At 39.0% G+C, this 14,837-nt stretch overlaps 1 protein-coding gene across 2 annotated transcripts in view; it reads left to right on the top strand.

The window, feature by feature from the left end:
* TRPC4 (transient receptor potential cation channel, subfamily C, member 4) overlaps positions 1–14,837 on the top strand; it is a 436,371-nt gene that overhangs the window by 252,885 nt on the left and 168,649 nt on the right. For both annotated transcript variants that reach the window (XM_005882679.2, XM_014530348.1), the window contains one exon: positions 12,591–12,927. In XM_005882679.2, coding sequence (XP_005882741.1) covers positions 12,591–12,927 — 337 coding nt within the window. The remainder of the gene's footprint in view (positions 1–12,590; positions 12,928–14,837) is intronic.

The raw sequence follows: 14,837 nt of genomic DNA, 5'->3' as shown, positions 1-14,837 counted from the left end.
ATGAATAGCAAGAACCTACAACCAAGATTACTCTACCCAGCAAAGCTATCATTTAGAATTGAAGGTCAGATAAAGAGCTTCACAGACAAGAAAAAGCTAAAGGAGTTCATCACCACCAAACCAGTATTATATGAAATGCTGAAGGGTATTTTCTAAGAAGAGGAAAAAGAAGAAAAAGGTAAAGATAAAAAATTATGAACAACAAGGTGACAACAAATACATATCTATCAATAAGTGAGCCTAAAAATCAAATGAATAAAAAACCTGATGAACAGAACAGACTGGTGAATGTAATAGAATAAGGGGCATGGAAAGGAAGCAGACTGACAATGCTTGGGGTGGGGGAAGGGGTTGTGGGGGGTGTGGGAAGAGATTGGACAAAGAGCTTACACCTATGGACGAGGTCAGTGGGGGAAGGGGGAAGACCTGGAGTGGGGTGGGAACCAGATGGAGGGGAGCTATGGGAAGGAAAAAAGGAACATCTGTAGTAATCTGAAAAATAAAGATTTAAAATAAAAAAATAAATTAAAAAACAAACAAACAAAAAACATACATTTACCAAATACCCAGTAAAGAGGGTAGGGGCAGATTCTGTAGAGGCCAAGCTTATATACAGAAAGTAAGGTTAAGGAATTGGATGAATATGGGGAGGACCTCAGTTCAGTGTAGAGGAATTAAAAAGAGAATGAATGGATAAGAAGAAAGAGAAAGAGAAGAAAAAAATAATAAACATTTTAAAAAATTAATTAAAAATAGAATAAAATAAAAAATTAGAACAATGAAAAATACTGTAAAAATAAATAGAAAATAAAGAAACAAATGAAAAAAGAAAAATAAATAAAAAAGAGATAACAAAATAATCCTATCTAATAATAGACAAACATGGTAATTGACCATACCTTCGCTACGCCTCCCATTGGCTAATCAGCGAGATATACAAATTAACTGCCAACAAATATGGCGGTTAATTTGCATACATAGGCGTGAAGCGGCAGAGCGAAGATTGCAGGCGGCTCCGGCCAGAGTAGCGAAGGCTCTGAAGGTGGCTCGGGCTAGAGCAGCGAAGACTGAAGGTGGCTCTGGCCGGAGCTAAGACCTGGGTCCTGGGTGCTGGAGGAAAACCGGTGCCAGCAGCCAGGGGAAGGGAAGGCCTATTGCACGAATCTTTTTGTGTAACAGGCCTCTAGTAATAAAATAAAATAAAATAAAAATGAAAAAGTGAAGTGTTGTTTCTTTCTGCTGAGTTTTAATTCCCCATGAGGGCTAGTTTAAGATCCCACTCTTCTGTACTGTCTGCTGCTTCTCAGTTTCCTGTTGCTGGTACTGAATGGCCTCTCTTTAGGTCTCTCAGGGACTATTCATATATATATATATATATATTTGTATCCTTTGTTCCACTCAGAATGTAGTCTGGGTGTGGCTGTATTGGTTGCCTGGATACTGTAGGGCGGGGCTATCTCTTCAGGAGAAAATGGCTACCTAGGTCCAGCAGATCAGGTATGACTCCGTGCCAGACTGTGGCCACTTCTCCCCAACCCTCTCCTCTCCCCAGCCTCTCCCAAGACTCCACAAGTCCGCACCTCCACCTGCACCTCAGCCATGGGTGAGTGTTTGTATTTGAAAGGTCCTATGGACTAGGTTTAGCGAATAAAAGCAAAAACCAAAAAGAGGGGAAAGAGCAGTGCCATTGTGAGCCCCTCTCCCCCTGATGCAGCATGGCCTGGGCAGCTGTCCAGGATGCCCCCTCTGAGCTCAGTCTCTCATGGCTGTGGACTTAGATCTAGAATACCCTGCCACCAGCAGTCCTGTAGACCTCCTTTCCACAATCAGATGCTACATCTGTCCCAAGGGTGCGGCTTTCTTCTGACCCTCTGGGCTTGGAGATCTCACAGTTCTCTCCAGCCTAGATCCCTGATTTTATCATTCTCCAGGCATCCTCTGCCCTTCCCAGCTGCAAATTGCCTCGCCAGTTGTGCCTACTTCACCAGTTCTGGGTGGATGTTATTCGATTTAGTTGCTTGTTCTATCTGCTACAGGATAAGGCTCAGGACATGTCTGCCTAGTCTGCTGCCATTTTGTCTCCTTTCCCTCTGAGGTTTGATGATCTGATTGATGCTTCTCTGTCTCTGGATCTGATTTTGTTCATCAGATTATGTTGTTCATTATATTACACAAATGAGTGAGATCATGTGATATTTATCTTTCTCTGACTAACTTATCTTTCTCTGACTAACTTATTTCACTTAGCATAATGCTTTCCAGGTCCATCCATGTTGTTGCAAATGATAGGAGTTCCTTCCTTTTTACAGCAGCTTAGTATTCCATTGTGTAGATGTACCACAGTTTTTTTAATCCATTCATCTGCTGATGAGCACTTAGGCTGTTTCCAAATCTTAGCTATTATAAATTGTGCTTCTATGAACATAGGGGTGCATGTATCCTTTCTGGTTAATTTTTTGAGAAAACTCCATACTGTTTTCCACAGTGGGTGCACCAGTCTGCATTCCCACCAGCAGTGTAAGGAGGTTCCTTTTTTTACGCATCCTATCCAGCACTTGTCGTTTGTTGATAGTCATTCTGACAGGTGTGAGATGGTACCTCATTGTTGTTTTGATTTGCATCTCTCAGATGATTAGTGACTTTGAGCATGTTTTTATATGTCTCTTGGCTTTCTGAATGTCTTATTTAGAAAAGTGTCTATTTAGGTCCACATCAGTTTCTATAAGCACTCCAAAAGTTCTGTTCTTGACAAATAGGTTCTCCCATGCAGTGGGCTTTCTTGTTGTTTTGTTGATGGTTTCTTTCACTGTGCAGAAGCTTTTTATTTTGAAGTAGTCCCATTTGTTTATTTTCTCCTTAGTTTCCATTGCCCTAGGAGGTATATCAGTAAAGATATTGCTACAAAAAATATCTGCTATTTTGCTGCCTATGGCTTCTTTTAGGATTTTTTATGATTTCCCATCGTATGTTTAAGTCCTTTATCCATTTTGAGTTTATTTTTGTGTATGGTGTAAGTTGGTGGTCTAGTTTCATTTTTTGCATGTATCTGTCCAATTTTCCCAACACTATTTATTGAAGAGACTGTCTTGACTCCATTGTATGCTCTTGCCTCCTTTATCAAATAGTAATTGAGCATAATGTCTGGGGTTGATCTCTGGGTTCTCTGTCCTGTTCCATTAGTCTATATGTCTGTTCTTGTGCCAGTACCAGGAAGTTTGGACTAAGATCTGGTTCTTTGAAAGGATAAAAAAGATTGATGAACCTCTACCCAGGCTCACCAAGAAGCAAAGAGAGAAGACCCAAATAAACAAAATCAGAAATGAGGCAAAATAACAGACCCCAAAAATACAAATTATTATTTAAAAAATACTATGAACAACCCTACTCCTACAAACTAAACAACCTAGAGGAAATGGACATATTGGTAGAAAAATATGACCTTACAAAACGCAATCAAGAAGAATCAAAAAAATCTCAACAGGCTGATAACTAAGGAGGAAATTGAAGGAGTCATCAAAAAGCTTCCAGGAAACAAAAGCCCTGGGCTAGAGGGCTTCACAGGAGAGTTTTACCAAACATTCTAAGAACTAAAACCTATTCATCTCAGACTATTCCAAAAATTTCAAGAGGAAGGAAGACTTCTAAGCTCTTTCTATGAAGCCAGCATTACCCTAATCCCCAAACCAGATAAAGACAGTACAAAGAAAGAGAATTACAGGCCAATATCCCTGATGAACATAGATGCTACAATCCTCAACAAAATTCCAAATGACCAAGTGGTATTTATTCCAGGGATGCAATGCTGGTACAATATCTGCAAATCAATAAGTGTGATACAGCACATAAACCAATTGAGAGACAAAAATCACATAGTCATATCAATTTATGCAAAAAAAAGGCATTTGACAAAATCTAACACCCTTTCCTGATAAAAACTCTCAGCAAAGTGGGAATAGAGGGATCATACCTCAACATAATAAAAGCCTTATATGACAAACCTACAGCCAACATCACACTCAATGGGGAAAAAACTAAAACCATTTCCTCTAAGACCAGGAACAAGACAGGAATGCCCACTTTCATCACTCCTGTTCGACACAGTACTGGAAGTGCTATCCATAGTGATCAGGCAAGGAGAAGAAATAAAAGGCATCCAAATTGGAAAAGAAGAAGTAAAATTGTCATTATTCACAGATGACATAATATTGTACATAGAAAACCCTAAAGACTCCATCTAAAAACTACTAAAACTAGTAAATGAATTCAGCAATGTAGCAGGATACAAAATTAATGCCCAGAAGTTTATGGCTTTTTTATACACCAACTAGAGCCCCAGTGTATGAAATTTGTACACGGCAGGGGTGTATCCCTCAGCCTGGCCTGCACCCTCTCTCAATCCAGGACCCCTTGGGTAGGGTCCCTAGGCCTGGCCGGTGATCAGGGCCTATCAGGGATTTCTTCCCCCATCCCTGCCACTGGCACTGCTTGCCATCTGTGTGGCGCTGCCTCCTCCTCCCCCGCCATTGGTCACCTCCATCTGAGAGCGACATGTGTAGGGTGTGATCCCTGGGCTGGCCTGGGCCTCCCTCTATGGGGTGATCAATGGCCGGCTCCACACATTCACCACAGCGTCACTGGCAGGTTGCCTGGGCCTCCCTCTGTGGGGCGATTGATCACGGAGCCTCCAGCTCAATCGCCCCAATGAGGGAGGCCTTGCCCACCCACTGCAGTGTCATTGGCCAGGTAGCCTGGACCTCCCTCTTTGGGGCAATTAATCACGGAGCTTCACGATTGATTGCCCAGCTGAGGAAGGCTCTACCCACCTGGCTGGGGTCCTCAGTTGATCTCTGCACAGAGGGTGGCCTGAGTCTCCCTCTTTGCCTTTTTGGAGTGATTGCAGAGCCCCCCCCCCCATCGATCACCCCGCTGGCTGGTTGCCTGGGCCTCCTTCTGCAGAACGTGCAGGGCGATCATGGGGCAATGGCAGGGCCCCCCAATAAATCGCATCACACCCACCTTTCCTGGCCTGGTGCAAGTGCGTGTCATAGCATGGTTGTCTGGATGATTGTTCTGCTGTTCAGTTGATTTGCATATTATCCTTTTATTATTATAGATAATGAACTCACAGAAAGTGATACTGAAAAAATCCCATTACCATTGCAACAAATATTTAAGATACCTAGGAATAAATTTAACCAAGGAGGTAAAGGACCTGTACTCAGAAAATTACACGACACTGAAAAAAGAGATACAGAAAGATATAAACAAATGGAAAAAATATACTGTGTTCATGGATTGGTAGAATCAACATCATTAAAATCTCCATACTACCCAAAGCAATCTATAGATTCAATGTAATCCCCATTAAAATACCAATGGCATATTTCAAAGATCTAGAACAAACTCTACAAAAATTCATCTGGAATAAAAAAAAAAGACCCCAAATAGCTTCAGCAATCTTGAGAAAGAAGAACAAAGTTGGAAAGATCACAATACCAGATATCAAGCTATACTACAAAGCCACATAGGTCTTTTAACTCTTTGGTTAAATTTATTCCTAGGTACCTTATATTTTGTTGAAATAGTAATTTTTCTTGTTTTATTAGTTTCTCTTTCTGAGAGTTCATTATTAGTGTATAAAAATGCCATAGCTATCTGGATATTTATTTTGTATCCTGCAAATTTGCTAAATCCATTGATTAGATCTACTAGTTTTTGTGTGGAGTCTTTAGGGTTTTCTATATACAATACCATGTCATCTTCAAATAATAACATTTTTACTTTCTTTTTACAAATTTGGATGCCTTTTATTTCTTCTTTTCTGACCACTGTGGCTAGAGCTTCCAGTACTAAGTTGAATAAGAGTGGTGACAGCAGCATCCCTGTCCTGTTCCTGATCTTAAGGAACAATTTTAGTTGTAGCCCATTGAATATGATGTTGACTTTAGTTTTGTCATATAGTGCCTTTATTATATTGATGTATGATCCCTCTATTCCTACTTTGTTTAGAATTTTTATCACATTACTTTTGTTGAATGCTTTTTGTGTATCTATTGATATGATCATGCCATTGTTTTCATTCATTTTGTTTACTAGTATGTGATGTATCACATTTATTTATTTATGGATATTGAACAATATTCCCAGAATAAATCCCATTTGGTCCTAGTGTATGATCTTTTTAATGTATTGCTGGATCTCATTTGCTAATATTTTGTTGAGGATATTAGCATCTATGTTCATAGTAATATTGGCCTATAATTTTCATTTTGTGTGGTGACTTTATCTGGTTTTGGTGTTAGGATAATGTTATCCTCATAAAAAGGGCTCAGAAGTCTTTTTTCCTCTTGAAATTTTGGAATAGTGTGAAGAGGATGGATTTTTGTTCTTTGAATGTTTTGTTAAATAAGCCTGTGATGACATCCATTCCAGGAATTTTTATTTGCTGGGAGATTTTTTTTATGACTGTTTTAATTTCATTAGTTGCTATTCATTATTCTGGTTTTATGATTCTTTCTGATTGAGATTTGGAAGATTGCATGTTTCTAGGAATTTTTCCATTTCCTCAAGGTTGTCCAATTTGTTGGAAGATAGTTGTTCATATTATTTTCTTACAATCCTCTGTATTTCTTTGATGTCAGTTTTTATTTCTCTGCTTTCATTTCTGATTTTATTTATTTGGGTCCTCTCTCTTCTTTTATTAATAAACTAGTGGCCCAGCACATGAAATTCATGCACAGATAGGATCCCTAGGCCTGGCCTGCGATCAGGGCCAATCTTCCCCGGCTGCCAGCAGTGGGCCCAGACCCCTGCCGCTCCTGCTGCTGGTTGCCCTCTGTGTGTGGGATGAACTGCAGGGCCAGGGTCATAAGGGCCCTAGCAACACCCGCATCCACTGCCACCCACCCCGGTTCCCCATCAGGTGATTGGAGCTGGGGGGTGGGGGGGATGGACCAAGAGGTTAGCCATTCCCACCCGCTCACCGACCCCACCCCTCACCACCACTGGTCACCCTCTGTGTATGGAGCAACCAGCAAGGCAATCTGGGCCCCAGTACCGCCTGCATCAGTCACCACCCACCCACAGTTCCCAGTTCCCAATAGGGTGATCGGAGCCTGCCGGCCATGGGAAAGGAGCGTCTGCCCCCTGGTGGTTAGTACGCGCCATAGCCAACAGGTTGTTCTGCCTTCTGGTCGATTTGCAGATTACGCTTTTGTGTGTATAGATAACATTTTGTCAGATAACAGCATATAGAAAACTTTGAAGAGATCTTGTTGATCTGTTCAAAGAACCAGCTCTTGGTTTCATTGATCTGTATTGTGTGTGTGTGTGTGTTGTTGTTGTTGTTGTTGTTTTGTATCTATGTCATTTATTTCTGCTATGATCTATATTATTTCCTTCCTTCTACTTTCTCTGAGCTTTTCTTGGTGTTTTTCTAGTTCTTTTAGTTGTAGAGTTAGATTGTTTATTTGAGATTTTTCTTGTTTCTTGAGGTAAAGCAGTGAACTTCCCTCTCAGAACTGCTTTCACTGTATCTTGTAAATTTTGGTTTCTTGTGTGTTCATTTTAATTTAAAGTTCTTTTTTAAATTTCTTCCTTGATCTCATTGTGAACCCATTCATTGTTTAATATGATACTATTTAGCCTCCATGTATTTGAATGTCATTGAATTTTTTAAAATTGTAATTGATTTCTAGTATCATGCCATTTGGATCTTATAATATGCTTGATATTAGTTCAATCTTATTGAATTTGTTAAGACTTATTTTGTGTTTCTTTAACTTATTTGTAATGCTGTTTTGGTGGTTGTACTAGTAAACCCCTTTAGACTTTTTATTTATGGCAAGCTCTTTATTTCACATTCAATTTTGAAAAAGAGCCTTGTTGGATAGAGGAATCTTGACTTAAGATTATTGCTTTTTATTATTTTGAATACCTTATGACATTCCCATCTTGCATGTAGTATTTCTGCTAAAAAACTGACAGCCTTATGAAAACACACTTGTAATTATCTGTCTCTCTCATGCTGCCCTTAATATTCTCTCTCTGTCTTTTATCTTTGCCATTTTAATTATAATGTGTCTTGGTTTACGTCTCTGGGTTTATTTTGATTGGGAATATCTGTGCTTCTTGAATTTTTGTGACTTTTCTGTCACCAGATTAGGGTATTTTTCTGTCATTATTTCCTCACAGGTTCTCTATCTTTCGTTCACTTTATTTCCCTCTGGTATCCCTAAGATGTAGATATTGTTATGTCTTATGTCCCAATGTTCCTTTAAACTATATTCAAGCTTTTTTACTTTTTTCAATTTGCTCCTCTGATTGAATGATTCTTTGTATCTTGTCTTCTAATTTCTATTTTGATTCTTTGCTTTATCTAACCTACTTTTTATTCCTTCAAGTGCATTCTTTATTTCAGGTATGCTGTTCTTCATATTATTTCATCATTTCTATGTGTGTTTTTTTAATACGTTTTATTGATTTTTGACAGAGAAGAAGGGAGAGGGATAGAGAGTTAGAAACATCTATGAGAGAGAGAAACATCGATCAGCTGCCTCCTGCACACCCCCTACTGGGGATGTGCCCACAACCAAGGTACATGCCCTTGACAGGAATCAAACCTGGGACCCTTCAGTCCGTAGGCCGATGCTCTATTCACTGAGCCAAACCGGTTAGGGCTCTATGTTTTGTGTGTTTTTTTCATGCTGTTGAGTATTTTTTAATCCATTACTTTATACTCTGTCTCTGATAAATTGCTTGCCTCTGTTTCATTCAGCTCTTTCTCTTGAAATTATTTCTGTTCTTTCATTTGAGAACTGTTTCTTTGTTTCCTGCCTTTTGCTGTTTCTTTGTGTTTGTTTCTATGTATTGGATACAACTTCTATGACTCCCAGTTTTGGTGGGGTAGCCTTCTGTAGTGGGTGTCTTGTGGGGCTCAATGGTGTAGTTTCCTTGATCTTCTGATCTGGGTATTCTAGGAATGTACCATGTATGGGTTATTTGGTCCCTCCTATTGTAAATCGGTCTTAATTACTCTTGTCCCATTCATGGATTGGCTCAGCCCTAGGTCTGGTTAACTACAAGGCTCAATCCCATCCACATTGTGCCAATTGTTATACAGGTGCTGACAGAACAAAACAAAGCAAAACAAGATCAAACTGAAAACAAAACTAATAACAACAAAAAGAACAACAACAAAAAGAATTTTAAATAAAGAATACTATAAGACAAGAGATCAAAACAATTAAAGAAGAAACAAAGGGCAAAAAAATATGAAAGAAAATAAGAGAAAAGAAAAATAAGAATTAAAAAGAAAATTAAAATAATAAAGAAATAATAGTTACAAATAATAATGAATAAAGTAAAATATAGAATAGGGAAAGAGAAACAGAAAGAAAAATAAAAAGGAATAAGGAAAAGAAAAAGAGAAAAATAGAATAAGGAAAGGAAAGATAAATAAGATATATGAAAGAAAATAGAGACAAAATGAAGCAATTTTAAAAATGAAATATAAAAAACTAAAGAAAATATTTTAAAAACATATAAATACATGGAGCTTTCCTCTGCAGATTTTTGTGCCAGTTGCAATTACCCTTTGAATCTCCTATTTGTGGAGCTTGCTGGATTTTACCCTGATGTATCCCAATCTGGCTAATTAGTATGTCAGTCTGGAGCCTCCAGGGAGGTTCTCTGGTTCAAGCCAATGTCATTCATTGTCCCTTGCTGGCCCTCGGCAATCTGACTGAAACTGGGCTGGGCATAGTCCCAATTAGACCAGGGGCAGGGCCTCTGGAGCCCAGAGTCTGGGTCTGACTTGGGTCTCCAGTGTTGAATGTCCTTGCTTTGAGTTGCTCTGCCTTCCCCCACAGAACTGCACTTTGCAAGGGAATCTGGGACCTGGTCAAGGTGGTTTAAACATAATCACATTGTGTGTGGTACCCTAACCTGTAGGAGGGGGAGCCGGCCCTGCCTCTTCTTCCCAGGGCTGTGCTGGCTGCATTCACTGGAGATCTCCTCTGCTTCTCCATAATGCAGCTGAAGAGCCCAGACCACACTGGTCTGTCTCCCGGACAGAAGCCCACCCAGAGGAAACAGTCGCAATGCCTCAGCTCTGCCAGGTTCCAAGTAGGGGGAGATAAAAAAAAATCAGCCCCACTTTGCATCCTTTCTGTGTGGTCATCTTCTGCTGGGTGGGGCCTCTCAGGTTCCAACCAGACCAAGAGTCTGAATCCTCCTTGTTGTCAGACCGAGCACTATGAGTATAGATTTCTAGCCCAGTACCATTCCCCTTTGCCTTGGGTCTCAGAGGGACAGTAATGACCTGGCACAGTGGTTCTCAACCTTCCTAATGCCGCGACCCTTTAATACAGTTCCTCATGTTGTGGTGACCCCCAATTTCATTATTACCAATTGAACATAATTAAAGCATAGTGATTAATCACAAAAACAATATGTAATTATATATGTGTTTTCCGATGGTCTTAGGCGACCCCAAAGGGTCGCGACCCACAGGTTGAGAACCGCTGACCTAGCATGAAGGGAGCGGCACTGCCTGTGTGCTCAAGGTGGGGAAGACCAATCCTCTTTTCCAAGCCACACTGTCCAGCCCCCATCTATATCTATGTCCAAAATTATTTCAAGGAATAGAAGGCCCCTCAGAGTCACTGCTGGGTGTATTGATCAGACCCTCCACCAGCCCAAACTTTTCCATGTGGTCTCTCCTGCAGACACAGATTGGAGTGAACTTCCCAGGCTGGTGTTGTAACAAAGAAATTGCTCTGAGCCTGGGATGGTCAGGTCTGAGTCTCCCAGATGGACTAAATTCCCACTGATTCCCATCGCCTGATGCTACCTGGGCTCCCCTTCTCTTCCCTGTTGCTATGGGTTGGGGATAGCTGCATGGGGCTGAGACCCCATGCTCCTAAGGACAGGTGGTCTGCAGCCACAATATCCCTCTGGCTTCCCAGCCCACACATGCACGAGTTGGCTCACCTTCTTCCTGTCCCCTCTTATCCTTCCTCCATGGTCCGTGCTCTCAATATTTCAGATCAGCTACACTTCAACTGTTTTTCCAAGCTGATTGCTCTACAGTTTAGCCGCATGTCTGATCCAGTGTTGAAAGCCAGCAGAGTTTCCAGCTACTCCGCAGCCATCTTAGAATCTCTTTGTTTTTCCTAAGCTGTACAACCTCTTTTTTCAGTTTTTCTTTCTCCTATTTGTCTAGTAGATGATATAGAACATAATGCCCAGGAGGAATAGATAATCCTGTTAAACACTATAACCTCAAAAGGATATGTAGTCATCTTTTTACCTATCTCCAAATTTTGAAAAAATTTCTTAACATCTGAATATTAGAAATGATGATGTCTACATTCTGATTTGTTATAAGGTATATGAAAAGTGTACATAAAAATGTTTTACTTTTAAAAGCATAGGGTGGGCTTATTTTTTTATGCCAACAGAACTTTCCTACAGTCCTAACAAAGCTTCTGCTACAGTCAAAACTACCCATGGTCATCCCTTAAGCACACTATACACTTTTTCACTAGGATATGCTCTCTCTCCCACTTATGTTGCCTTAAATTGCCTTCCCTTCTCTCTTCTGCTTAACAGCTCTACCCAATAGAAAATGTTCTCAGATATTTCCATCCAAAAGAGAAAAAATTATCTGAATTTATATAATGTTTAGTTGTCAGTTCCAACGAGAAATGTAGTGTGCAGAAAAAAAATTCCTGGACCAGGTAGTTAAACATTTCATCATTTACTAGGTATGTAATCATGAATAAATTTACTGACCTCTTAAAACTTCCTCTATTCTCATTCTAAAATAAAGTAAGATCCATGCTACATCTTAAACATGATGCCAGGATAAAAAAAAATGTCATGTTTGTGAAATGTTTTGTTTATGGTAATTGATTATACTTAGGTAAAGAATTTGCTTTATTTCCACCAAGTTCAGCTATGATGATTTACATTCTGGTAATCCAAAAATGATTTCATGTATGTTTTTCTTATTGCCTCAATTCAAATAAAAGTATATTTGTTTTTTCCAGATGATAAAAGTACTTAAGAGCTTATTATAGAAAATGTTGAAAGTACATGCAAATAAAAAATGAAATATAAGTTTATGTCATAGCTGGAAAATAACCACTAAGCAAGAAATAACCCCTATTAACATTTTTATTTATTTTTTAATTTTTTTATTATTTTTTAACATTTTTATTTTATGCCATACTAGAGCACCAGTGCATGAATTCATGCATGGGTGGGGTCTGTCCGGCTGGCCTGCCCAATGGGGGTTTGATTCTGCAGCTCCATCCCCAGTAAGGGACATGCAGGAGGCAGCCAATCAATGATTCTCTCTCATCATTGATGTTTCTATCTCTTTCTCCCTCTCCCTTCCTCTCTGAAATCAATAAAAATATATATTAAAAAAATAAAATAGAACTTCAGACTTTAAAGATAATTTAGTGTTCTTTTCAAATTTTTTAAATTAAATTTATTGGATTGACTGGTTAATAAGGTTATTAATGAACTAAAGACTTTACATGTAACACTGAATCTTTCTTTTCCTCTTCCTTTCCATTTAGTTTGTTGCCCAGCCCAATTGTCAACAACTGCTTGCATCTCGCTGGTACGATGAGTTCCCAGGGTGGAGGAGAAGACACTGGGCAGTGAAGATGGCGACATGTTTCATAATAGGACTTCTTTTTCCAGTCTTCTCTGTATGCTACCTTATAGCTCCTAAAAGCCCTCTTGGACTATTTATAAGAAAACCATTTATCAAGTTTATCTGCCATACAGCATCCTACTTGACTTTTTTGTTTCTGCTGTTGCTTGCCTCTCAACACATCGACAGGTCTGATTTGAACAGACAAGGTCCACCACCAACCATCGTCGAGTGGATGATATTACCATGGGTCCTGGGTAAATGTGTTACTATAGAAAATATAACAATGTGATACTTCCATGAAATTTTGTTGCTCAGAAAAGAATATTAATCAAAGTGTAGGACATAAAGTATTTAAAACAGCTTCTCACCATCATAGCTCTAAGGCCTAATCCCCAAAGCTAAATAATTATTTTACAGCTGGGTTGACCTGCTCTTAAATACAGCCTATGAAATGTAACTTTAGGTTTTAGGATTCCATGTTTTAACGATTTAATGTCCCATGAATGTTTCTCTAGGGTTCTTTTGTTTGTTTGTTTGTTTTTCACTTGGTTCAGGAGCATTGTCATTATTGTTATTTTTTTAATTTTGTTTTATTGCTTAAAGTATTACAAAGAGTATTACATATGTCTCCTTTTTTTTCCCCCTTGACCTTTCCCTGACCTCCCCTACCCTCCAGTGTCTTGTGTCCATTGGTTATTACAAGTCCTTCGGTTGATCTCTTACTCCCCTCCCTTCTGCCCCCCAACCCTCTCTGGCCTTCCCACTGCAGTTTGACAATCAGTTTGAGGCAGCTCTGCCTCTGTATCTATTATTGTTCAAAAGTTTGTAATGGTCTTTATTATCCATGAATGAGTGAGATCATGTGGTATTTTTCCTTCATTGACTGGCTTGTTTCACTTAGCATAATGCTCTCCAGCTCCATCCATGCCGTTGCAAATTGTAAGAGTTCCTTCTTTTTTACAGCAGCATAGTATTCCATCGTGTAGATGTACCACAGTTTTCTAATCCATTCATCTACTGATGGGCACTTAGGCTGTTTCCAGATCTTAGCTATGGTGAATTGTGCTGCTATGAACATATGGGTGCATATATCCTTTCTGATTGGTGTTTTTGGTTTCTTGGGATATATTCCTAGAAGTGGGATCACAGGGTCAAATGGGAGTTCCATTTCCAGTTTTTTGAGGAAACTCCATACTGTCTTCCATAGTGGCTGCACCAGTCTGCATTCCCACCAGCAGTGCAGGAGTGTTCCTTTTTCTCCGCATCCTCTCCAGCACTTGTCGTTTGTTGATTTGTTGATGACAGCCATTCTGACAGGTGTGAGATGGTACCTCATTGTTCTCTAGGGTTTTGTTTGTATTTTTGTCTTTTAAAGCCTTTTAACATGTGTCATTGTCCATATATAAATAATTATTCTAATTTCCAAATAGATATGCCTTCTGCAGAATTAATAATTTTATACATAAAATAACTGTAAACATTCTTTAAAATCCATTTACATTTGTATTTGAAATTATATATTAAATCAAAATAATAATAAATTTAACAATAAGACATTCTTCAATTTCTATCTGTTCATTTTATGGAAAGAAAAATGTTTTGGATCTGGAGCAAATTATGGTAAGGTAGTAAACCTTAAAGTAGCTAGTAGAAACCCTGTTTTCCTTTCCTGTTGTTATTATAGAGATGGTAAAAATTTACAGTTTAATCATTCTTTCCTCTATCCCACTGTGGTTTTCTGAGAAATCACATTTTCTCTATTTTGCTAATTTTAAACCTCTCTGGTATCATATCAATATTGTTATTTATTTATTAGAAAATATGAGACAACTTTCATGATTTACAATCTCAGAAGTTCAGTTTGGATTAACTGCTGCCAGGATTGTAAAATGAGGAAAAAGCAGTGGGTGTACAGGACAGAGCAGTGTCTGAATATGAGATAAATACACTTTTCAATTTTGAAGATTATAAATACTCTCAGTACATAAGCCCTGGTCAGGTGTCTCAGTTGATTAGAGTGTCATCCTGTACACCAAAAGCTTTAATTCATGGACAGGGCACATACCTAGGTAGTGGGTTTGATCCCAAGTGTCTCTCTTATATTGATATTTCTTTCTCTCTATCTCATTCTCTCTCACAATATCCCTTTTTCCTCTCTCTGCAA

The sequence above is a fragment of the Myotis brandtii genome, unplaced genomic scaffold (genome assembly GCF_000412655.1).
Source record: "Myotis brandtii unplaced genomic scaffold, ASM41265v1 scaffold732, whole genome shotgun sequence".
In the NCBI taxonomy this organism is placed as follows: Eukaryota; Metazoa; Chordata; class Mammalia; order Chiroptera; family Vespertilionidae; genus Myotis; species Myotis brandtii.
The sequence above is the reverse complement of the archived record's forward strand: the minus strand, read 5'-3'. Positions and strand labels throughout refer to the sequence as shown.